General features: G+C 42.6%; 1 protein-coding gene across 4 annotated transcripts in view; it reads right to left on the bottom strand.

The window, feature by feature from the left end:
- Window positions 1-26,955, bottom strand: part of LOC134342924 (phosphatidylinositol 4-phosphate 5-kinase type-1 alpha-like) — a 103,344-nt gene that overhangs the window by 13,484 nt on the left and 62,905 nt on the right. For all 4 annotated transcript variants that reach the window (XM_063041626.1, XM_063041628.1, XM_063041627.1 and 1 more), the window contains 4 exons: window positions 16,182-16,405; window positions 15,265-15,348; window positions 14,497-14,545; window positions 1,077-1,161 (listed from right to left, as the gene is read on the bottom strand). In XM_063041626.1, coding sequence (XP_062897696.1) covers window positions 1,077-1,161; window positions 14,497-14,545; window positions 15,265-15,348; window positions 16,182-16,405 — 442 coding nt within the window. The remainder of the gene's footprint in view (window positions 1-1,076; window positions 1,162-14,496; window positions 14,546-15,264; window positions 15,349-16,181; window positions 16,406-26,955) is intronic.

Below are 26,955 nucleotides of genomic sequence, written 5' to 3'. Positions count from 1 at the left end.
AGGAAATGCAGTAAATACTTCAGGTACACATAGCTCCCACAGTCAGGACTGAATAAGCATCAGGCTGGAAGTTAAATATCAGCACCAGGATACTGAAGGGGCATCCACAAAAACGGAGTTGAGGAGAAGAGTGAACAGGGAAAATGACTTCTTAAGACTTAAATAGAACATGATTAAAACTGAGGGCAAGCACTGGAAAAATGGCTAAAGCACATGGAAAGGAGCTGCACTCAGTGGTTTAAGTCAAGGGAAGATGGGATTAGTACAATTGGTTACTTAGGTTACTTGTTCCAAATGATTCAAGGATTAACCTATTCAATGCTGGCTCACCCTCCTTGTACTAAGGGACATCAGGAACCCAAACCACCTCCATGGTACTGTTATTACTTAATACTTACAAAGTTGTAAAACTCAAATGTGATATCACCTACTTGGTCTACCTAATCTCCTTTCCTACTGTTCTCAGAAATGGTGCTGTCCTGCACTAAGAGCCTGGGCCCGTCCCCTAGGTTACTCAATAAAAACAGAGAAGTAGTAAAGGATTGCATCTCTTTACATCTTCCCAACATCCCAACTGTAATGTAGAAATACAACAGTTAATTCATATGAGATGGACAATTTTAGTAATATTGGTTGATGGATAAATACTAGACTCAAGCATTTTTGGTTTGCAGTACTCCCCTCTCATCTTTTTATTCCTTCCTTTCCCAAATGACATCCAATATTCTCAAATTATTTGCTATAACCACCCTAGTACTCAATGAGGAATGACACTTCTGGTGCTCTATGGGGAATAATATTTTCTTGCAAAGTTCTTAATAAATCCCACAAGTAGTGTTTTATGTTTATGTCCCCTAGACCTGATTTTCCCAGCCAAACATTCTTCATTTACAAATAAATTATTAACTGAACCTTTTATCGGATATTCAGACTGACTGCGTCTTTGTGGTGACATAAGGTTGTGTCTCACCAAATACAGACAGTACAGAGGCCCTGGAAATGTTTCATTTCAAGCAATTCAGAAATGAGAAATCTTCAACACAAACCATCTAACGCAATAATAACTGGATACCTACGTGGTATTTTTTTGAAAACTGTGCTGCACATAAATCGTTGAAAACGCTCAGCATAGAAACCAGGTCTGTGCACAGACACTGTATCCTGTGGAAGACAAAATGTAGATTTGCATTTACACTGGGGAGCGGCAAATATTCAAAAAGCACCCTTTAGGACTATTCTACCAGGTTCATTAAACACAATAGGGGGAATGAGCCCTCTAAGCCTACACCACCATTCAAAGCCATAATCTCCTCAGTACTAATCAATAAGCTTCAAAAGCTGGGCCTTTGTACCTCCCTATGCAACTGGATCCTTGACTTCCTCAGCAGACCATAGTCAATGTGGATCGGAAATAACATCTTCTCCTTGTACACCTCAAGGATGTGTGCTTAGCCCGCTTCTCTACTGCGTATAACCATGACTGCATGGCTAGGTGCAACGTAAATGTCGTCTCTAAATTTGCTGATGAGACAAAATAGATCAGCTGGTTGAGTAGTGTCGCAACAACAACCTTGCACTCAACGTCAGAAAGTAGTCAAGGGAACACACAGCAATCCTCATCAAGGGATCAGCAGTGGAAAGGGACAGCAGTTTCAACATCTCTAATCATTTACTGTGGATTCAACATACTGATGCAATTACAAATGCCAGCAGCTGTATTTCATAAAGAGTTGGAGGAGATTTGGTATGTTATGACTCTAGTAGAAATCTGACTGCTGGCTCTGTACAGTCTGAAGCACAGAAACTGACGCTTCAGCTCCCCCACCCTACCTGCCATGTCCATGCAGATCATCATTACACATGCCATTTACCAGTGGAGATAGCACAGGGTGTGCAGGGAAAGACTTATGGCTTGAAAGCAGAAATCAGACTGGTGAACTTCTCCAACTTCTTCTGCAGAGTCGCAGCATCTGTCCTTGCAGGACTGGACACAGTACAGAAGATAGATGTCTGCCCAGAAGCATGCAAACAGCAAAGCTCCATTCACTAGCGCAACTCCCTATTCTTTGCCTTTGTACAAATATAAGGTTCTTGGTAATAAACAAACTTTTCAGTGTAGTGTCAACACAAATTTAGCAGCTGGAGAGGAAATTTTTGTTGTTTTAAATGCAGCATTTTGTAACGATCCAGATTGAGGTGTCTGAAATGACAGTTGAATCAGATTCAATGGGTGCTTTCAAATGTTCTCAACTAAGCTTCAAAAACTGCAAAATGACCTGAAGCTCCCCTGCAACTCTTGCCTGTACAGTCTCAATATTTTCCCATGTTCTGGTAATCAGAACTGAACATAGTACAGTCTTTTATTGCACAACAAATTAAACTTGATAATGAGCACCCAACAGCTACCTTGCAAGTGGTCTAAAGGTTGATCAAAGTGAATGGTAAAGAGTTGGAGGGCAAAGAGCTCAGGACCCATACAACTGAGGTTATGGGGTGCCAATGGCAAAATATAGGACTCGCAGATAAACAATAGGAATAAAAGCAGGTGGCCACATACCTGGCCAAAGAGATTGATTTTAGGGGATGTCTTAAAACAAGCAGTGGTTTAGGGAAGCAGTTTCATAGCTCAAAGACTGGGCTGCTGAAGGTATAATCACAAATGGCTGAAATGAAGAGAATGGCAAGTTGAGGGAACACACCAGTCCTCGTCAAGTGATTAGCTGCGGAAAGGGTGAGCAGATTCAAGTTTTAGGGTGTCAATATCTCTTGAGATCTATCCTGGGCTCAACATTTTGATGCAATTACTAAGGTGGCAAGACACGGGCTATATTTCATTAGGAGCTTGAGGAGACTTGATATATGTCACCAAAAACTCATTGTTTTCTACAGATGTACAGTGAAGAGCATTCCAATTGGTTGCATCATTGTCTGGTATTGAGGGGCCACTGCATAGCATCAAAAAAAGCTGCAGAAAGTTGTGAACTTAGTGAAGTATGTGTCTTCAAGCACCTGTACCAATGAGAAGAGGGCATGTCCTCCATCATGGGCACTAGCCTTCCTGAGGATATTTCAAAGGTGAATGTGTCAGTAAGACAGCATCTATCATTAAGGAACCCCATCACCAAGGACATTCCCTCTTCTCATTGGTACAGGAGCCTGAAGGCACATACTCAACATTTTAGGAACAGCTTCTTCCCCACTGAATGGACCGTGAACCCACGTACGTCACCTCACTTTCCCCCCCTCTTTTTGCACTACTTAATATAAATTTCTTCTACTAATTTATAGTCTTAAAATTATATATTGTAATGTACTGCTGCCACAAAACATGTCACAACATATGCCAGTGATATTAAACCGGTTTCTGATTAAATTTAGTGATGTGTTAAGTGGCAATTTAAAGGAACAAAGGTGGAACAGAAAATAACAGAACTTCTTCAGAAGAATAACAGGATTAAAACAGAGCCAATATGGATGTGAAAGATTAGCTTGCTTTTTCTCTATCTTTGTACTGATGAATGGTCTTTGACCTGAAATATTAATTGTACCCATCCCCATAGAGACTGCTGAGCTGATTACAATTTCTATTTTCAGTGAAGGATTATGTTGGACTAATCTATACAAACTCCTTGAGGATGTGGCTAGGAGATTTATGGGGAAGCTGGGGTCCAGTCAATACAATGTATTTTGATTACCATTTTTGATAATGTCCTCCACAAGAGATTGGTTAACAAGGATGGGAGAAAACGGAATTCAGAATAATGCTGAAAAGTGGTTAGATTGACAAACCAGAGTAGGTCATGTCCTCAGAGTTGTACTGAGATGAATGCTTGAGTCATAGCCAATTCACAATCAACATTGGTAAGGCCACATTGAGAAACTGCAGAGTTCTGGTCAACCTGTTATATAGAAAGATGTTTTTAAACTAGGAGTACAATAAAAATTACAAATATGTTACTGGGAATGGAGGACTTTAGATTCACAAACCTGGAAAGGCTGGGACATTTTTCATTGGAGTAAATGTGATCTTATAGATTTATAAAGTCATGAAAAGCAAAGGTACAAAGTGAAGATTTAAAAGGAGTGTAAAACGCAGCTTTTTTTGGTGAGTATATGAGATGAGCAGCCAGGAGAAGTGGTAGAGACAAATGTATTGAAGACATTTGGCCAGGTACATCAATAGGAAAGATTTAGAATTAGGGACCCAATATGGGTAAGGTGACACTTGCTCAATAATGAAACTTGGTGAGCATTTTCATGCTGTGTAACTCTACGACCACAGATCTGACAACTGCAGGCAGGAGGTGGTTACAAACGTGCATGAAATTATGCAAAAACAAGAATACATTTTATCCAATAAAAACAGCCATTGACAGATCAACATTCATCAACTGTAAGATATAGGAACAACTTAGGCCATTCAGCCCATGAAGTCTGCTCTACCATTCCATCATGCCTGATTTAATATCCCTCTCAACCCCATTCTCACCTTTATTCTTTCTACCAAAGTGCACAACCATACACTTCCTGGCATTGTATTCCATCTAACACTTTGCCCATTCTCCTATTCTGTCCAAGTCATTCTGCAGCCTCTCTGTTTCCTCAACACCGCTTGCCCCTCCAGATATCTTTGTATTGTCCACAAACTTGGCCATAAAGCCATCAATTCCATCATTCAAGAAGGGAGGAAGAGAGAAAACAGGGAATTATAGACCAGTTAGCCTGACATCGGTGGTAGGAAAGATGCTGGAGTCAATTATAAAAGATAAAATTATGATACATCTGGATAGTAGTAACAGGATTGGTCTGAGTCAGCATGGATTTACGAAGGGGAAATCGTGCTTGACTAACCTTCTGGAAATTTTTGAGGATGTAACTATGAAAATGGACAAGGGAGAGCCAATGGATGTAGTGGACCTGGACTTCAGAAAGCCTTTGATAAAGTCCCACATAGGAGATTAGTGGTCAAAATTAGGGCACATGGTATTGGGGGCAGGGTACTGACATGGATTGAAAATTGGCTGGCTGATAGAAAACAAAGAGTAGTGATTAACGGGTCCCTTTCGGAATGGCAGGCGGTGACCAGTGGGGTTCCGCAGAGTTCAGTGCTGGGACCGCAGCTGTTTACAATATATATTAATGATTTAGATGAGGGAATTAAAAGTAACATTAGCAAATTTGCTGATGACACAAAGCTGGGTGGCAGTGCGAAATGTGAGGAGGATGTTATGAGAATGCAGGGTAACTTGGACAGGGTGGGTGAGTGGGCAGATGCATGGCAGATGCAGTTTAATGTGGATAAATGTGAGGTTATCCACTTTGGTGGTAAGAACAGGAAGGCAGATTATTATCTAAATGGAGTCAGGTTAGGAAAAGGGGAAGCACAATGAGATCTAGGTGTTCTTGTACATCAGTCACTGAAAGCAAGCATGCAAGTACAGCAGGCAGTGAAGAAAGCTAATGGCATGCTGGCCTTCATAACAAGGGGAATTGAGTATAAGAGCAAAGAGGTCCTTCTGCAGCTGTACAGGGCCCTGGTGAGACCACACCTGGAGTACTGTGTGCAGTTTTGGTCTCCAAATTTGAGGAAGGACATTCTTGCTATTGAGGGAGTGCAGCGTAGGTTCACGAGGTTAATTCCCGGGATGGAGGGACTGTCATATGTCAAAAGATTGGAGCGACTGGGCTTGTATACTCTGGAATTTAGAAGGCTGAGAGGGGATCTTATTGAAACATAAGATTATTAAGGGATTGGACACGCTGGAGGCAGGAAGCATGTTCCCGCTGATGGGTGAGTCCAGAACCAGAGGCCACAGTTTAAGAATTAGGGGTAGGCCATTTAGAACGGAGCTGAGGAAAAACTTTTTCACCCAGAGAGTGGTGGATGTATGGAATGCTCTGCCCCAGAAGGCTGTGGAGGCCAAGTCTCTGGATGCTTTCAAAAAAGAGATGGATAGAGCTCTTAAAGATAGCGGAATCAAAGGTTAGGGGGATAAGACAGGAACTGGATATTGATTGTGGATGATCAGCCATGATCACAGTGTATGGCAGTGCTGGCTCAAAGGGCCGAATGGCCTACTCCTGCACCTATTGTCTAAAATCCAGATCACTGAAATACAACATGAAAAGTAGAATTTTTTTTATTAACAGGAAAGGACCCTGTAATTCCCAATCTTTGCCTCCTACCAGTCAGCCAATCTTCTTTCCATGTCAGTATCTTTCCTGTAATAATATGGGCTCTAATCTTATTCAGCAGCCTCATGTGGAGCACATTCTGATAATCTAAGTACAAAACATCCACTGATTTTCCTTTGTCTATCCTGTTTGTTATTTCCTCAATGAATTCCAACAGATTTGTCAGGCAAGATTTCCCCTTAAGGAAACCATGCTGACTCAGCCTATTTTATCACGTGCCTCCAATATCATCTTCAATAATGGCTAACTGGCCTACTATTTCCTTTCTTCTGCTTCTTCTTGAAGAGTGGAGTGACATCTACATTTTTTCACTCCTCTGGAACCATGCCAGAACACGGGGATTGTTGAAGGATCATTACCAATGCTTCTGCAATCTCCTTAGTTATCCCTTTCATAACCCTGGTCCAGCTGACTTATCCACCTTTAGACCTTTCAGCTTCCCAAGCACTTTCAGAATCAGGTTTAATATCACCAGATGTCATGAAATTTGTTGTTTCGCAGCAGCAGCACATTGCAATAAAAACAATAAAATTACAATAAATATTTATAAAAAAAATAATTAGTGCAAAAGGAAAAATACTGAAGAAATGCTCATGGATTCGTTTACCATTCCGAAATCTGATGGTGGAGAAGAAGCTGTTCCTGAATTGCTGAGTGTGTGTCTTCAGGCTCCTGCACCTTTTCCTTGATGGTAACAATGAGAAGAGGGCATGCCTTGGGTGATGGGGATCCTTAAATGATGGAACTGGCTGAGTTTACAACTTTCCTGATCTGGAGCAGAGGACCCTTCATATTAGATAGTGATACAACTACTAGAATGCTCTCCACAGTACATCTGTATAAATTTGCTAGTGTTTGGGAACATACCAACTTTCCTCAAGCTCCTAATGAAACATAACTGCTTTCATTGATGAGATGATAGTGGGGGAGCTGCATGCCCTCAATCATTGAGTGGACCAGGCCCTCATGCCCTGGGATCGCCTGTTGTGGCTGCCAGGAAAGGAAACACCAGAGCTGGCTATATGCTGGGCTGGAGGTTGTGAAATGTAAAGAGTGAGCATTTTCAAGTTCCTAGGTGTCAACATTTCTGAGGATCTGTCCTGGGTCCAACATATTGATGCAGCTATAAAGGTGGCATAGGAGCAGCTAAATTTCATTAGGAGTTTAAGGAGACTTGGTGTGTCACTGAACACATGTGCAAATTTCTACAGATATATCGTGGAGAGCATTCTAACTAGCTACATCATGTTCTGGTATGGGGGTGGCGGGCACTACACAGGGTCAAAATAAGCTGTAGATAGCTGTAAATTTACTCAGCTCCATGACGGGCACTAGCCTCCAGTGTCCAGGACATCTTCAAGGTGCGATGCCTCAAAAAGGTGGCATCCATTATTAAGGACCCCATCACCCTGGCATGCCTGCTTCTCATTGCTACCATCATGGAGGTGGTACAGGAGCCCAAAGGCACACACTCAACAATTCAGGAACAGCTTCTTCCCCTCTACCATCCGGTGTTACAATGGACATTGAACCCATAAACACTACCTCAGTAGCAAAATTTTTTTTAAAATTCTATGTTTGCAATACTTATTTAACTAGTATATATAGTACTTGCAAAAAGTATCACCCCCAGCCCCCCCACCTTGGAAGTTTTACAAGTGAATCACAGTGGGTTTAATTTGACTTTTTTTTTAAAAACACTGATCAACAGAAAAAGACTTGTGTCAAAGTGAAAACAAACCCTGACAAATTGATCTAAATTAATTACAAATATAAAATGCAAAATAATTGCGTAATTCCTCACTCCCTTCAAGTCGTATTTAGTAAATGCACTTTTGGCAGAAATTACAGCCTTGAGTGTGTGGATAGTTCTCTAACAGCTTTGTACCTCTGGACACTGCAATTTTTCCCCATTCTTCTTTACAAAACTGCTCAAGCATGGGGATTGTGAGTCAACAATCCTTTTCAAGTCCAGTCACAAATTCTCAATTGGATTGCAGGCTGGACTCTGACTTGGCCACTCCAGGACATTAACTTTGTTATTTTTAAGCCATTATTGCACAAATTTAGCTTTATGCTTGGGGTCATTGCCTTGCTGGAAAACAAATCTGCAGACTGCATCAGGTTTCCCTCCAGGATTTCCCTGTATTTTACTGCATTTGCTTTACCCTCTACCTTCAAAAGCCTTCCAGGGCCTGCTGAAGAGAAGCAGCCCCACAGCATGATGCAGCCCCCACCATGCTTCTCAGTTTTTGATGATGTTGCAGCTTTCGGTTTATGCTAAACACAGCATTTAGTCTGATGGCCAAAAAGCTCAGTTTTGGTTTCATCAGAACATAGAGCCTTCCTCCAGCCAACTTCAGTCTCCCACATTCCTCTGGCAAACTACAGACAAGATTTCATGTGGGTCTTTTTTCCCCAACAGTGGCTTTCTCTTTGCCACTCTCCCATAAAGCTGTGACTGGTGAAGTGGCCAGGCAACAGTTGTATGTGCAGTCTCTCCTGTAGCTGCCACTGAAGCTTGTAACCAGGTTTCTTGGTGGCACCCCACACTAGTCCTATTCTTGCACAGTTACTCAGTTTTTGAGGACTGCCTGCTCTAGGCAGATACAGTGGCGTGCAAAAGTTTGGGCACCCCCGGTCAAAATTTCTGTTACAGGTGTCCTCCGCTTTTCAAACGTTCGCTTTACGAAACCTCACTGTTACGAAAGACCTACATTAGTTCCCTGTTTTTGCTAACAGAAGGTGTTTTCACTGTTACAAAAAAAATCAGCGCGCGATAAAAGGCAGCGTGCGCCCCGAGCAGCCGCTCTTCCCTGGATTCAGAACTGCATTCTTGCCGGCTTTGCTTAAACACGTGCCTGTGAGCAGCCGTTTGCAAGATGAGTTCTAAGGCGTCGGAAAAGCCTGAAAGAGCTCGTAAGGGTATTACACTTAGCGTAAAACTACACATAATTAAGTATTTCGATCGTGGTGAATGAAGTAAGGACAACGTGAGTTTGGCTTGTGGAAGCTGATAAAGATGATGAAGAGGTTTTGGCATCCCATGACCAAGAACTGATAAATGAAGAGCTGATGCAATTGGAAGAGGAAAGGATAACAATTGAAACCGAATGCAATAGCAAACTGAACGTGAAGCAACTGCGTGAGATTTTCGCTGCAATGATAAAGTATGACTTTAATTTTGAAAGGGTACGTAGGTTTAGGGGATATTTGCAAGATGGTTTGAGTGCTTACAAAGCACTGTATGATAGTAAAATGCGCGAGGCTCAGCAGTCAAGCAAGCCTTCCACATCAGACGACGAACCTCGACCTTTGACATCAAGGCGGGCAGTCATAGGAGAAGATGACCTGCCTGCCTTAATGGAAACAGATGACGAGATGACACCCCAGTGTCCCACAACCCCAACCCCCAGGCCACGGACAGATACTGATTCACGAAGAATGTAGCCGTAGCTGGGAGGCACACAGCACATCTTCAAGAAAAAGGCCAAAATAAACATGCTAATTAATTAGGTGCCGTCCGACACGTAACTGTTGGCCCAGATCAGAGGCGACGCAATCGGCAATCGCTTCTGATCTGGGCCAACAATTACGTGCTAGGCGGTACCTAATTAATTAGTATGTTTATTTCGGCTTTTTTCTTAAAGATGTGCTATGTGCCTCCCAGCTACCGCTGCATGCTTCGCGGATCGGTATCAGGTCGCTGCCCGGAGGGTGGGGGCCACTGCACCACCCAAACTCTGACCACTGAGCCTAACACACCATCATCAGTGTGCTTGCTGTCTTCCCGATTCCCGTAAGTGATACTACACTGTACATACATTATTTCTACCTTATATCGGCTGTGTATTTTTTACATGTTATTTAGTATGATCTGGCAGCTTCATAGCTTAAAGGTTACTGGAGAGAGTGTTTTTGCCAACAGCGCTTGTGTGAGATTTTCTGCCGAAAGCACTTGCGCCATGATTTTGCTGATGGCGCTTGTGTGAGATTTTCGCTACGGACAACAATGCAGGCAATGATTGTGGAAAAGTATTTCTACTTTATATAGGCTGTGTATTTAACATATCATTTCTGCTTTTACTATATGTTACTGTTATTTTAGGTTTTGTGTGTTATTTGGCATGATTTGGTAGGTTATTTTTGGGTCTGCGAATGCTCACAAAATTTTCCCATTTAAATAAATGGTAATGGCTTCTTTGCTTTACGACATTCCAGCTTACCAACCGTTTCATAGGAACGCTCTACCTCCGGATGGCGGGGGAAACCTGCATTGTGAATAGCTAAGCAAGTAAAAGATGAACTGATTTCCGAAAGGCATAAAGTTAAAGATGACACATTTCTTTAAGATTTTAAGCAAGGAAATATTTTTATTTCCATCTTTTACAGTTTCAAAATAACAAAAAAGGAAAAGGGCCTGAAACAAAATTTTGGGTATCCTGCATGGCAGTACTTAGTAACACCCCCTTTGGCAAGTATCACAGTTTGTAAACGCTTTCTGTAGCCAGCTAAGACTCTTTCAGTTCTTGTTTGGGGGATTTTTGCCCATTCTTCCTTGCAAAAGGCTTCTAGTTCTGTGAGATTCTTGGGCCGTCTTGTGTGCACTGCTCTTTTGAGGTCTATCCACAGATTTTCGATGATGTTTAGGTCGGGGGACTGAGGGCCATGGCAAAACCTTCAGCTTGCGCCACTTGAGGTAGTCCATTGTGGATTTTGAGGTGTGTTTAGGATGATTATCTTGTTGTAGAAGCCACCCTCTTTTCATCTTCGGCTTTTTTTTAGACAGTGTGATGTTGGCTTCCAGAATTTGCTGGTATTTAATTGAATTCATTCTTCTGTCTACCAGTGAAATGTTCCCTGTGCCACTGGCTGCAACACAAGTCCAAAGTATGATCAATCCACCCCCATGCTTAACAGTTGGAGAGGGGTTCAGTTTTTGTGCTCAGTTTTGGTCACCAAATTACAGGAAGGATATAAATAAGGTTGAAAGAGTGCAGAGAAGGTTTACAAGGATGTTGCCGGGACTTGAGAAACTCAGTTACAGAGAAAGGTTGAATAGGTTAGGACTTTATTCCCTGGAGCATAGAAGAATGAGGGGAGATTTGATAGAGGTATATAAAATTATGATGGGTATAGATAGAGTGAATGCAAGCAGGCTTTTTCCACTGAGGCAAGGGGAGAAAAAAACCAGAGGACATGGGTTAAGGGTGAGGGGGGAAAAGTTTAAAGTGAACATTAGGGGGGGGCTTCTTCCACACAGAGAGTGGTGGGAGTATGGAATGAGCTGCCAGATGAGGTGGTAAATGCGGGTTCTTTTTTAACATTTAAGAATAAATTGGACAGATACATGGATGGGAGGTGTATGGAGGGATATGGTCTGTGTGCGGTCAGTGGGACTAGGCAGAAAATGGTTCGGCATAGCCAAGAAGGGCCAAAGGGCCTGTTTCTGTGCTGTAGTTTCTATGGTTTCTATGGGTTCTTTTCATGAAATTCTGCACCCTGTTTTCTCCAAACATACCTTTACTCATTGCAGCCAAAAAGTTCTATTTTAACTTCATCAGTCCACAGGACTTGTTTCCAAAATGCATCAGGCTGGTTGAGGTGTTCCTTTGAACCTTTTGGCTGCAATGAGCAAAGGTATGTTTGGAGAAAAGAGGGTGCAGAATTTCATGAAAAGAACCCCTCTCCAACTGTTAAGCACGGGGGTGAATTGATCATGTGATTCACAAGATAATGATCCTAAACACACCTCAAAATCCACAACGGACTAACTCAAGCGGCGCAAGCTGAAGGTTTTCCCCTGGCCCTCATAGTCCCTTGACCTAAAAATCATCGAGAATCTGTGGATAGACCTCAAAAGAGCAGTGCATGCAAGACAGCCCAAGAATCTCACAGAACTAGAAGGCTTGTGTTTAAGCCAGTGGCATGGGGAACATTTACTGGTAGAGGGAAGAATGAATTCAATTAAATACCAGCAAATCTGGAAGCAAACATCACACCGTCTGTAAAAAAAAAGCTGAAGATGAAAAGAAGATATCTTCTACAACAGGATAATGATCCTCAGCACTCCTCAAAATCCACAATGGACTACTTCAAGAGGCGCAAGCTGAAGGTTTTGCCCTGGCCCTCACAGTTCCCTGACCTAAACATCACTGAGAATCTGTGGATAGACCTCAAAAGAGCAGTGCATGCAAGACGGCCCAAGAATCTCACAGAACTAGAAGCCTTTTGCAAGGAAGAATGGGCGAAAATCCCCCAAACAATTGAAAGAGTCTTAGCTGGCTACAGAAAGCGTTTACAAACTGTGATACTTGCCAAGGGGGGTGTTACTAAGCAGTGCCATGCAGGGTGCCCAAACTTTTGCTTCAGGCCCTTTTCCTTTTTTTGTTATTTTGAAACTGTAAAAGATGGAAATAAAAATGTTTACTTGCTTAAAGTATTAAAGAAGTGTGTCATCTTTAACTTTATGCCTTTTGGAAATCAGTTCATCTTTTACTCACTTAGCTATTCACAGTAACAGAAATTTTGATCAGGGTGCCCAAACCTTTGCATGCCACTGTATACAGCTATGCCATATTCTTTTCATTTCTTGATGATTGACAGAGGAGCTTAGAACGATGGTGCCTAACAGCGACTCTTTTGCTTGCACCTACTGAAACAGCTCTGTTTCTATCTTTAGTATCTCTATTTTTCCCTTTCAAGCTTCTTTGAAGAGCCTGACCTGGAGTTACAAGGTGACTTCGGTTCTTTGTGAGAACATGACCTGTTCTCGGGGTCTCACGACTGGCCGCTATTCAATATGCCAAGGACGTGGCCTAGAAGACTAATGCACCTTCAGGGTTCCGGGATTTTGTGGCTCTGGAGGTAGGTGAACTCAAAGTTGGTGCTACTGCAGGAAACTGGTGTGTCGTGGGAGATGGAAGATCAACAGCAGCAAGCTGGCTGCGTGCCCAGATACCCGAGTTCTTTGGGCACAGAACACAGAAGAAGCGACGCAACAGACTTTTAACATTGTTAACTAGTGAATTGTTTGTTATGTCTCCCCTCTTGCTTGGATGGGGGAGGGGCAGAAGGGGAGCGAGCCTGTGGTATGTCAAATTACCAGATGAATGAGTAGTCTTTGGGGGTACTGCAAGCCTGTGTCTTTATTGATGCTTTGCTGCAAGCTAGAGTGCTCAGTGGGGGGTACACTTTTTTTGCTGGGGGGTCGTTGCTTTGCTGCTGCCTATGCGTGGGTGGGTGGGGGGGAGCTGGGGCAGGGACTTTGGGGTTCTAACATTTAACTGTCATTCATTCTTTGGGTCACTCTAATTTCGTGGATGTTTGTGAAAAAGAATTTCAGGATGTATATTGTATACATTTCTGACATTAAATGTACCTTTGAAACTGTACTCCAAGGGGTATTCAGTGACTTGGAAATTTTTTTGTATCCATCTCCTTGACTTGTGCTTTTTAATAACCTTTGCACAAAGTTGCCTGAAATGTTCTTTTGCCTTCATGGTGTAGTCTTTGCCAGGATACTGACTCAGCAGTTGTACTTTCCAGATACAGGTTTATTTTTACTACAATCAATTGAAACACCTTGACTGCACACAGGTCTCCAAAAACAGATCTCCATTAAATTATGTGACTTCTAAAACCAATTGGCTGCACCAGTGATGATTTGGTGTGTCATATTGGGGGGGGGGGGGGAAATGCGTGAATACTTATGTAATCAATTATTTTGAGTTTTGGAAGCATTAGTTCATCCATCATTTCTTTATCTCCCATCACTACCAGTGTCATTTTTCAGCAGTTTGATATCTGAAAGTTTTGGTATTGTTTTATGTTATTGGATTGTTCACCTTCATATTTAAATTTTTCTCTCCTTTTTGCTTTTTAATTGCCTTTTTTGTTTTTAAAAGCTTCGCAATACTCTAACTTCCCACTAATTTCCCTATATTGTATACCTCTCTTTTGTTTCATGTTGTCTTTGACTTGCCTTGCCTTGCCAGTCACAGTTGCCCCAACCTCCCTTTAGAATGCTGCTGATTCTTTAAAATTAGGGTGACAAGATGCAGTGAGAGCAAATACAAGGGTTTGAAGGGAGAAAACAAGAAGTGATTCTGGGAAAGAGTGGGGAGATTGACAGGACCAATGTAGAATTATTCAGTTGTTTTGTTCAAATTTAGTGGACAGACAGATGGGTTGTCACAAAGCAACTAAAATTCAACTTCACGTTTAGACATTCAGAATAATCAGATGCGATGTAGTTGAAGACCCTGTGCTATGTGGACACAAGCTGTCCTTGTTACTCACTCCATCGTGTACAAGGGCCTTCCAAGAATGTTCCAACTTCTTTATAAACCTAAAACAGAAATGAAAGAATGTTAAACAGGCATTAAAATTACACCCACATACTGGCATTTCTACACATCACTTAGGCTATCTACTGCATGGAACATCAAATTAAATTTGGCAACAAATGTTACAGGGAGCTATTGGGCAGATGACTGTAGGGAAGGAATCTCAGAGCTAGGGGCCCAGTCTGTAAAGGGAACTGCTGCTAATGCCAGAATTCAAAGATGTACAAGAAAGGAGTCAGGAGATCTGAGACAGGGTGTAACAGCAGGGAAGGAGCATATGAAAATGTGAAGGTGTTAGAGTTAGGCCACAGAAGGAAAAGATAAGTCACACAAGCATGTAACATGTCTAAGAAGTGGTCAATATTGTGTAGAGTAGGAACTTTTCTGAAAAGAATTTGCTGGAGAGAAAATCTTATCAAAATCTGTCACTGAATGAATTAAACAATAATTGGATAGGGCATCAGAAGCAGTGGCAAAAGGGGAATTTTTGAGGAACTTTTTTTTTTAGGGTAAAAGGTTTATGGAGGGAATTCCAGAATGCAGGATTAGAATGATGCAACCAACAGAATTGGAGAGCCACGGGAGGCCACAGAGAGAAGTACGGCAAGGCCATATGGAAATTCGAACACAAGGGCAAGAATTTGAAATGGATGCAGAACGATATCAGGATGCATGCAGATTCAGGTAAGCAGAAACATGGTAAAAATTAGCAGTATTTTACCTGTAGGACTGCAATATGTCTATAATGCCAATGTACAGCATGAGGCGCTCCCCCTTGGAGTTCCGAGCTGGAATACCTCCCATCCTAAATGCGAACACATAAAACTGTATTTATTTATTTATTAAAACAGTCCTCTCCTGAAACCTTGCTGCTTCCTGGCATCAGACACAGGGAAAACACTGGACCAAATACATAGTTTTTCAAGCATTACTGAAACCGTGTATGAGAGCGAGACTAGAAGTGAGGAACATAGAACATTTTCACAATACCTCAATGTACTTAACAAAGCACTTTCACTGTTACACTGGGATCATTTAATTGCGACCTTAACGCCAGTTAATGGACAAATATTGTGCAGAACACGTAACACTTCCCCAGAAGTTAAATGTTGTTGAATTCAAAACCAAAGGAAGAGGGCTTCTTTTCCAGAAGTCAGCATGCCAGACTGGATTTCTGTACACATCCATAATACTCATTTGTTACTTGTTCAGAGGGGATGGGTGTCATTAACATGACTAGCATTTACTTCCCATCCAAAACTACCCTCTCAAGAGAATAGTTACCTCCATTTCAGAGGGTAGTGAAAAGTCACACTGGCTTTGGGGTCGCACTTAATGCGGACAAGAAATGGCCATGTTGGATTTCACTTCAATCTATTTCACTGTTACTATGACTGTTCACTACTTTCAAATTTACTGTGTCACAATGACCTTATTTAATGCAACTCCTGAGTTGACATGCTGAATTTCATGACCCAATAATCCAGGCCTTCTGAATCAGTCCCATAACTACAGGGCTACCAATACATTAACTCACAAGCCTGTCATTTAAGAGTACTTGCTGTATTTTTGAGGTGAAGCCAACAGAATATTGTCCAATGCCAATACACACAGGTTACACGGTCAAGCCAGACTTACTGTTCATCAGTTTCACTGGTGGCTCCAAGGCGCGATTCACCTTGGATGGCCTCCACTGCCGTTGAGTAAAGGGAGCGCTGGCCCAGTGGTCTTCGTGCATCTGATGCTCCAGTGCCATCCAGGCCAGGTTGCTGACCCTCAGACTCCCGCTCCCGGCTGGCTAGGTCCATGTTATGAACTCCTACCAGCAAACTGTAGTCCATGATTTTAAAACTCTGTAATACCTATGCAGTAAATATGAAGAGAATCAATTTTCTGCTCAGACACCAGCTGTATTTTAAGGTAACATGCAGAATAAAAATGTAAAACAAAAATGTGAGCAATATTTGGGGAGTAAATATGTGGAATCAGATTGTAACTATGTACAATCTATAACCCTGTAACTATGTTGTTTCCTCTAGATGGTCCTGTTCCCTTACACTATCTAAATTGTGAATGGGTGACAGTATCTGGGAAATAGAGTGGATCTGGAAAAAGGTTACAGGAAAGTAAGTAGGGGGAATGCAATTGCTTTGATTTTTTAGAGACATGGGCTACATAGTCTTGACTTGTACAATCCAGGACCTTACTTTGTACTTGTACAAAGATTCTAAGGTTGGCAGGGAAGTAGAGTTGACGGAGAGGCTCATCCAGGATCTTACTGAATGACTGTAACACTGATTTTAAAAAAAACCTGATTTACTGAAAACTCAGTCTAGAGATAACGTAAAAACACTACATTAAAAACTAAAATCTAGCATAAAGATCTCACATCTAACAGACTACTTTACAACAATACTGGATTTATCAGTGATTAAATGCACTTCGTGCAGCACCTGAGATGAAGGGTGGAGAGATTCTAAGAGCCAAGCTTACTAATTGACCCACAGACAACATAGTTATCAACAGTCATTCAGTTGCAAAGCCTGCTACACAGGAACAGTCTCTGAAGTTGTGTACACATGAACAGAAGCAGATTAGAAGAGGAAGTGGCCACGTGAAATTGAGCCTGTCCATTCAGTAAGATTGTTGCTGATCCAAGTTTTAACCTCAACTTCACTTTTCTGTCCACTCCAGCATCACTCAATTCCTCAGGAGCCCATGCATTAACAACAGACTTAATTGCTCAGCAATTCATCGTGCACACACCCTGGGAAGGAATTCAAAGGATACATAACCTCGAGAAGAAATTTGACCTCTGCTTCAGTCTTATGTGGGAATCCCTAGTCTGGATTCCCAAAACTGAAACATTCTCAGTATCTACCCACCTACACAAGGGCAATCTACCTACCGATGTCTTTGGATTGTGGAGGGAATATGGAGCATCTGGAGGAAACCCACACCATTCCAGAAGGTGCAAACTATACACAGCAGAGCCAGACAGCACAACACAGAAACAGATCCTTCAGCCCATCTAGTCTATGTCAAACTAATTCTGCACGGTACCACTGACCCACACCTGAATAGGCCTCCATTCCTGCACATCCATGTACTTATTCCAGCTTCTCTTAAATGTTGCAACTGAACCTGCACCCACCACTTCCGCCAGCAGCTCATTTCAGACATACACCACCCTCTGAGTCAAGCTGTTCCCCCTCAGGTTCCTTTCACCCTTAACCAATGACCTCTAGTTCTAGTCTCACCCAACCTCAGTGGAAAAATCCTGATTACATTTACCCTATCTTCACTTGCCCCATCACTGGAATGTTCCCACAACCCATGGACTAACTTTCAAGGACTCTTCATCTCATGTTCTCAATAGTTTTTGCACATTTATTATTATTTTTCTTTTTGTATTTGCACAGTTTGTTGTCCACTAGTTGAACGCCCAAGTTGCAGTGGTCTTTTAGTGATTTTATTATGGTTATTATCCTCTTATGGATTTGTTGAGTATGCCCGCAAGAAAATGAATCTCAGGGCTGTATATGGTGACTTTGACATCAAACTTATTTTGAACTTTGATCATCCTTTCCCTCCGACTCAGGTCCCTGGCAACACCCTTGTAAAATTTCTCTGTTCTCTTTCATCTTGTACCTTTCCTGTACAAAGATGACCAGAACTGCATGCAATACTCCAAAATTTGGTTTCACTAATGTCCTATACAACTTCCACATAATATCCCAACTCCTGTACTCAATACTCTAATTTATGGAGTCAAGTGAATCCAGGATGCCCTTATCCCCCCATGCTCCAGGGAAAACAGTTCCAGTTTATGTCTCCTAACTGAAGCTCTTCAGTGCTGGTGACATCCTTGGGAATGAATCCTTTTGGCACCCTTTTCAGCTTAATGACATCTGTCCCGTAGCTAGGTGACCAGAATGACACACAACACTCCAAGCCTGAACTCACCAATGTCTTACATAGTTGTAATATGATGTCCAGTCTCTTGGACTAGATGTTGTGTACCTGCGTCACCATTTTAAGGGAATTATATATGTGTACCCAAGGTATATTATTCTATGGTACCCCTCAGAATCCTGCCATTTACTGTGCATACCCAGCCATGGCTTAATCTAGGACAGTACAGCACAGGAACAGGCCTTTCAGCCGATGGTGTCTGTGCCAAATTAAACTAAATCTTTAATGACTGTATATGACCCATATCACTCCAATCCCTGCATATTCAGGTCTATCTAAAAGCTTCCCAAATGCCACTATTGTGCTTCTACTGGGAACATGCCACTCCGTGTAAACAAAACATTTTCATATTTGTCCTTTAAACTACCCCCGCCAAGCATGTCCTCAATACTGATTGTAATCCTCTTCCCTGGGATAAAGGTTCTGATCGCCCACTACATCTGCCTCCTTTAGTTTTCAGATCTCTATTTTCAACACTCGAGATAACAACCCTAGTTTGTTCAACCTCTCTCTATACCTCATACCTTCAAATCCAGGTAGCATCCCAATAAATAACTTGTACACCCTTTCCAAAGACTCCTGTAATGAAGCAAACACAACTGTAAGCAATACTTCAAATGCAGCCTAACCAAAGGGTGATAAAGCTGGAACACGACTTCTTTACACTTCCCAGCGGATGAAAGGATGCCATAAACCTTTAATATCCAATCTACCCATCGAATCTCCTTTAGACAGCAACCCTTCGTTCATCAAACTTACTAAAAATGCTATGTCAAGAATTAAACTCCATTTGTCATTCACCTAGATCCTGTTGTAATCTTAACCAACCCTCTTCACTGTCCATTGTACCAACAACTTTGTCACCTTCAAACTTACAAATCATGCCACCTACAATTTCATCCAACTAATTAATACATGTAGCAAGCAATAGTGGACACAACCAATCTCTGCACACCACTGGTCACAGGCCTCTAATCAGAAGAGCAACCGCCTGATCCCTATCATCAAGCAAATTTATCTAGTTTGGTCAACTCACCCATGTACACCAATTCAGAATTAAAGAGCACAGGTTCAAAGCTACAAGGCGCAAGTTTAGGGCAAAAGCCATAGAGGATACTTGAGGAAGAACTTTCCCCACCCTGCTGGTTGGCATTTGCAAAACATTGCCTATGCTAGCAGCAAGTACTCTATAGCACCTTGACAAACAACTGCATTGCTGACGCAAAGATGACTTCACATCAAATGTTGACATATTGATTATAGTTGATATGACGGTTACCATGGATGTCGTGGACTGAATGGCCTGTTGTCATACTAAACAACTGATATTTGATGTTTTCCGATCTGCTACGACCTTTTAGGACATTTAGAAAATTTCACACACTTTCTCAGATCACCAGCTCTGTAGCTGTACCCTGCAAGAACCCTTGAATGAGTCAACTATTCTGTCACACTTTTTAAGTGCTGTTCACTTTCTGCTTACAGTTAAAAACACTGTGATCTGCAGATGAAACCCCATTTAGTTACCACTGAACTTCAATTTTTTAAAGAAGTTTCTACAAGTATCCAAGTCCTCACTTTTTTTTATTCTTTACAACATTAAAACCAATCTAATCTAGGTAAGTAGAGCACAAAAAAAAACAGGCCTTCTGCCAATTTAGTCCATGCCGATCAGGTTATCTGCCCAGTCCCCTCTATCTGCACACGTACCTTTTCATACTTCTCTTTAATATTACAAGAGAACTTGGTATCTACCACTTCCACTGGCTGCTCATTCCATATACAACCACCTCTGAATTAAGTTCCCTGTCAGAAAAAGGGTTTATCTAACGAATTTAATATTAAACACACAGCGCATATTTTCCTCGCATGAATATAGCGACAAGTCAATTACCAGGGGAGGACAGGGAAGCTTGAAGTAAGTGTTGAACGAACTTCCAGTAGAAGTGGCAGAAGCAGGTTCGATATTATCATTTAAAGTTAAATCGGATAGGTATATGGACAGGAAAGGAATGGAGGGTTATGGGCTGAGTGCAGGTTGGTGGGGCGAGGTAAGAGTAGCATTCAGCACGACTAGAAGGGCAGAGATTGCCTGTTTCTGTGCTGTAATTGTTATATGGTTATATAAGTTAATAGCATCATAACATTTTAAGTAACGTTTGGATATTAAACACAGCGCATATTTTCCCCATATGAACATATAAAATCATTGCAACGCACCAATATCGCTGAATCAGTGGGAGCCCTGGGCTCAAGACGGTCCTATCAGGTGGTGATGGGAGCCAGCGATACTGGAACGGGGTTCCTTATGTCCAGTCTATTCCGCAATTTAGCTTTCGTTACATTCATCACAGAGATATGTTGGAAATGGAAGCAATGTTTTTGGTGCTTCCGTGGCTATCTCAGGATATTGAGCCTTAACTTTGATCCAGAATGCCGGCAGAGATGTTATGTCAAACATACTTTTCAGCCTGCCGTAATTTGCAAGCTCAAGGAGTTAATCTCCTTCCCATGCTGACATGGATGACGCGTGGGTAATGGCTCAACAGTGGGCGTGACAGCGAATGAGGAAAGGTGCAGCTGACTCCCATCGCCAAATCATATTGTTTCCTTGCGGCCCGGCAAGGAATGAGGAAAGGTGCCGCCCATGACAGGGAATGAAGAAAGGTGCAGCTGACTCATATCGCCAAATCATATAGTTTCCTCACGGCCCGGTAGCGCATGCTTTGTGGCCCGGTACCGGTCCGCGGCCCAGTGGTTGGGGACCGCTGTGGTAGATGATCAGAAATACACAGTTCGTCAAATTCTGCCCCAGCAATGTCCTATACAACTTCAACATAACAACCTAACTCCTGTATTTAATGCCTTGATTAATGAAGGCCGATGTGTAAAAAGCTTTCATAATGACCTTATCTATCTGTAATGCTCTTACTAGAAATTATGAACGTGCATTTCCAGATCCCTCTGTTCTACCACACTCCTTAATGCCCTACGGTTCACTGAAAGTCCTATACTGGTTTGCCCTTCCAAATTGCAACACCTCACACTTGTCTGCATTAAATTCCATCTGCCATTTTTCAAACTGGTCCAGTCCAGCTGCAAGCTTTGACTGCCTTCCTTAATGTCTACTAGACTCCAATTTTGGTGTCATCTGCAAATTTGCTGATCCAGTTTACCACTTCATCTAAATCATTTTTATAGATGATGAAACAACAAAGGATCCAGTGCCAATCCCTGTGGCACACCACTAGTCACAGACTTCCAGTTACCCATAACTGACATCAGGTTCACTGGCATATAATTTCCTGGCTTATTCTTGAACAATGGAATAACATGAGCTATTCTCCAGGTTTCCGGCACCTTGCCCTTAGCCAAGAATGTTTTAAACATCTCTGCCAAGTCCCCTACAATTCCTACAGTAACCTCCCACAAAGCATGGTGCAACACCTTGTCAGAACCTGAGGATTTATCTCTGTTATTCGCTTTAAAACAGTCGGCACACTCTCTTCCAGAATCTGAATATGATCCATGACCTCAATACTCTTTAGCCTCAGTTCTATATTTGCTTTGCTGTTGCTTGAGTAAATGAAGATGCAAAAAATTAATATAAGACCTCCCCGTCTTTCTTGGCTCTGTGCATAGATGACCATGTTGATTTTCAAGACCAATTTTGTCCCTTACTATCTTTTTCCACTTAACATATTCACAGAAGCAGTTGGATTCTCTTTCACTTGACTGCCAGAGCAACCTCATGTCCTCTTTTAGCTCTCCTCTTAATTATTCTCTTGCATGTCGTATACTCCACAAGTGCCTCTTTTGATTCTAACTACCTATACTTGCTTGTGATGAGACTTAGGCGAGGATGGTAAGGACCCAAAGGCTAGAGTATCAGACTAGAACTGAGGCACGATTTCGAGACTGAGACAAGAACAGGATTCTTGACTAGATGCTAGATGAGAAGCCAAACGAGACAAATCCAAATCACAATCACAAACTGACCAAAGTTGAGCTGACAAATGAGCACCAAATCCGAGTTCAGGTGCTCTTTAAATATCCAAATACTGGTGCCACAACATGGCCGCCAATTTGCAGAGCAGGCCGGAATCTTTAAAGGGGCCATGTTAGCCAGGCACACTCTGAAGAATTGGAGTGTCTAAACCCCAGAAGATGGAGTGGTCGGGTGCATAGTGTAAAAGGACCCCTTCCCCTATGGCCAACTCCTGATGGACCTGGCTGGTTGGGGTGATATTGATGGTAGTCATGGATCACAGCTAGGTTCAGGATGCCCCCTTCTGGAACCTAGCACCGTTCCTCCAGTCCAAACCCCTCCCAGCCAACGAAGAACTGAACAATCCGAACAGCTCATGAATCCAATAGTTTCCTTTTGGTGAAAACCTGTTCCCCATCAAGGGGTAGCGGTGGGGCTGATGATAGTGGGGCTAAAGGACTGGTACTCACAGGTTTCAACTGGGAGACAAGGAAAGTGGGATAGATTACATGTACTTGTATACACATATTTACTTTAATTCAAGCAACACACAAAAAAAATGCTGGTGAATTACATATTGCATTGTACGGTTGCTGCAAAGTTAACACATTTCACGACATATGCTGGCGATATCAAAATCTGATTCTGATTGAACTGGTTGAAGAAAAGAGACCACCTGGCCTGCCTTTTGGTCTCCTGAATACAAGCCAGGTTTTTGTGGTCTGTCCACACAGTAAAAAGGTTCTTGGCCCCCTCAAGCCAATGACATGATTCCTTCAAGGCCAACTTGACTATGAGGAGCTCTCCATTTCCAACATCATAGTTTACTTCTACTGGGGATAGCACCCTGGAGAAGAACACATGGGTGCAGCTTATTGTCCGAGGGTGTCCGTTTAGACAATACTGCACCCATTCTGATGTCTTGAGTCGTCCACTTCCATGAAGAAGCTGGGAGCTGTTGTGAATTGCTGTCTGAGTTCTGCAAAAGCAGCCCATGTTTCGGTAGTCCAAACAAAAGGGCCCATGGATCATCTTAGTACCATCAGCAGAGCCACCACTGAGCTGAAGTTTATGAAGTTTCCGTAAATGCTGGCAAATCCCAGAAATCGTCGGGACTTGTTTCACACTGGATGGCTGTGGCCAATCTCTGCCTGCATTTTAATAGGGACCACCTTGAGATTATCATTAGAGATGATAAAACCCAAAAATTAAACTGTGGTCACATGAAATTCGGTTTTTTCAAAATTCAAGTAGTCAATGATCTGGAAGCCTGTTTAAGGTATCCCTGACGTGAGTGATGTGCTCCACCATGGACTTGGAGAAAATTAGGATGTCGTCTAAGCAGACAAAGGCATACTTATGGAGAGCATCCCTGAGTATGTCGTTTATGAAGGCCTGGAAAACTACTGCCATGTTAGCTAGGCCAAAAGGCTTAACCAGGTACTCAGTGCCCTGTTGGTACATTGAATGCAATCTTCCATCTGTCACCCTTCTTTATGCAAATCTGATTGTACACTCTCCACAAGTCTAGCTTCAAAAATACTATTGTCCCTTGGAGTACCTTGAAGGCAGCAGAAAGGGGTAACAATTCTTGGCCATTATGCATTTCAGCTCTCTATATTCAATGCAGGGCCTCAGCTTCTTTCCCTTTTCTGTATGAAGAAACCTGTGGCAGCTGGTAAAGTGGAGGAACGAATGAACCTCATAGTAAGTGGCTCCTCTATGTACTTCTCCATAGTGCGTCTCTCCGGGCCACAGAGCACATACAACTGACCTCCATGGAGGACAAGTACCAGACAATAGATCTATTGCATTCGTGGGTCAGTGCGGTGGACGAGTTGAGGCTTTTCCTTGCTGAAGACCTCTTCCAAATCCTTGTAGGAGGAAGATATTTTGACCAGCTTGAGTGTTGCAACTATCGCTGAACATCCCTCTGAGGCTCCTTTGGTAGCAGGGGCAATTCGGCAGACCCCAGAGTCTCCTCCATAGATTCACTAGTCTTTTGTCAAAACAGAGCCCAAATCTTCATTCGTACCCTCAGACAACAGTAACGAGGCACTACGAATTGTCTTTGTCTGCCTGGGACTAAGTTCCAAAGAGCTATGTTTAGGAGCCTTTCCCTTAATATGGGACGTAGTGACTGGCTCACTTATGCTTTGCTGTTGGGACTCCAGAATTGTTGGGCATATCCTTGGCAGTGATGGACTGTCCACAAGTCCAGGAAATTACCAGCTGGCCTAGAGTCCACAAAGGCCTTCACTCTTCGTCAGTTCTTTCCCCAGGACATCTGTCTTCAGTATTACACCACAATCCGTAGGGATGGGAGTAACGGCTGCTACAGTCACCAATCCTCCTAACACTGGCCAGTCTTAGTTACCCAACAGCTGCAGCTTCGGACATTAGGCACACAGTAGCAGTAGCAACCTCGACTCCAACGCCAGGAATTCTCATTGGCGGTGCACTGCCTTGACAGGATCTTGTGCAGGAGTTGGGCTGGTCATTGTCCGAGGCTGGGAAGTGGAACTATGAGGCGACGAGGCTGGGCTTAGGCTAGCCTTCTTCAACCTCTTGATAGTCCCACGTTTGCTCCGCCAAGCAATTGAGGCAGATGGACTGATCAATCAGAGCCCAAGTTCTCTACCAGCTCTCCTAACGCAAGGGCATCTTTTAATTCGCCTCAGAGTGCGTGGCAGTACAGAGTGGCCAAGGCCTCCTCATTTTAGTCGCACTCCTCAGCTAAGGTCCAAATCTCAATTGCACAGATGGCTGCTGACTTGACACACCTTCTAACATCTCGTCAGAGCTAACAGATCCTCAGACCCCCATGATCCCATTAAACATTTTACCTTTCACCCTTAACCTAGTAACTCGCATCCCAGACTCACCCAAACTCAGTGGAAAAAGCCTGCTTCCATTTACCCTATCTATACCCTTCATAATTTTGTATAGATCTATCAAATCTCCCCTCCATCTTCTATAGTCCAGGGAATAAAGCCCTGATCTATTCATCCTTTCCCTATAACTCAGGTCCTCAAGTCCTGGAAACATGCTGGTAATTTTTCTCTGCACTCTTTCAATCTTATTTACATCTTTCCTGAGGGTAGGTTGGCTGCTGGTGACGAGTGGTGTTCCACAGGGGTACGTCAAACATCAATGACTTGGATAATGGAATTGATGGCTTTGTTGTAAAGTTGGCAAAGAATATGAAGATAGGTGGAAGGGCAGATAGTTGAAAAGAGGTAGACAGGCTATAGGACTTGGATTAGGAGAATGGGCAAAGAAGTGACAGATGGAATACAGCGTCGGGAAGTGTATAGTCATGCACATTGGTAGAAAAGTGAAAGGTTTGATTATTTTCTAAATGGAGAAAAATAATCAAAACTCTGAGGCACAAAGGGACTTGAGCAGGATTCCCTAAAGGTTAATTTGCAGGTAGAGTTGATGGTGAAGAAGGCAAATACAATGTTAACATTCATTTCAAGATGACTGGAATATAAAAGCAAAGATGTAATGTTGAAGTTTCATAAAGCAATGAGGCCTCACTTGGAGTACTGTGAGCAGTATTGGGCCCCTTATCTTAAAAATGTTTGTGCCGACATTGGAGTGGGTTCAGAGGAGGCATATGAAAATGATTCCAGGATTGAACGTCTGTCATACGAACAGCATTTGATGGCTCCGGTCCTGTATTCACTGGAATTCAGAGGAACGAGGGGGTGACCTAACTGAAACCTATCGAATGTTGAAAGACCTCGACAGGGAGGATGTCGAGAGGATGTTCCCAATGGTGGGAGAGTCTAGGACTAATGGACACAGCCTCAGAATGGAGGGGCATCCTTTTAATATGGGGGGGGGTGGGATTTCTTTAGCCAGAGAGTGGTGAATCTGTGGAAGTTGTTGCCACAGGCCACTATAGAGGCCAAGTCTATGTATATTTAAGGCAGAGGATAAGAATCTTGATTGGTCAGGGAATGAAGGGATATGGGGAGAAGGCAGGAAAATGGGGCCAAGGGGGAAAATGGAACAGACATGATAAAATGAGGGAGCAGAGTTGATAGGCCAGATGGCTTAATTCTGCTCCCACACCTTATGATCTTAATATAACTGCAGAAGCCCCAAGGATTCTCCTTCACTTTATCTGCTATAACAACCTCATGACTTTTTTTTAGCCCTCCTGATTTCCTCCTCAAATGTTCCCTAGCATTTCTTCTACTCAAATACTTATTTTTTTCATGCCTGCCTATACTGGTATGAACCTCCTTTTTCTTAGCCAGGGTCTCAATATCTCTTGAAAACCAAGGTTCCCGGGGGGACTTCCGGGTCATCAAGGGAATGGCGGCGTAAGGAAAAGGTCTCTCGACAAAAAGAAGGTAAACTGCCCCAAAATCGAATTTAGACAAATACTTAATGTTGCATAACTATATTAATAAAAGGGGCAAGGATGATGTCTAA

The sequence above is a fragment of the Mobula hypostoma genome, chromosome 2 (assembly GCF_963921235.1).
Source record: "Mobula hypostoma chromosome 2, sMobHyp1.1, whole genome shotgun sequence".
NCBI classification, from domain to species: domain Eukaryota; kingdom Metazoa; phylum Chordata; class Chondrichthyes; order Myliobatiformes; family Myliobatidae; genus Mobula; species Mobula hypostoma.
This window is presented reverse-complemented; position numbering and strand designations above follow the sequence as displayed.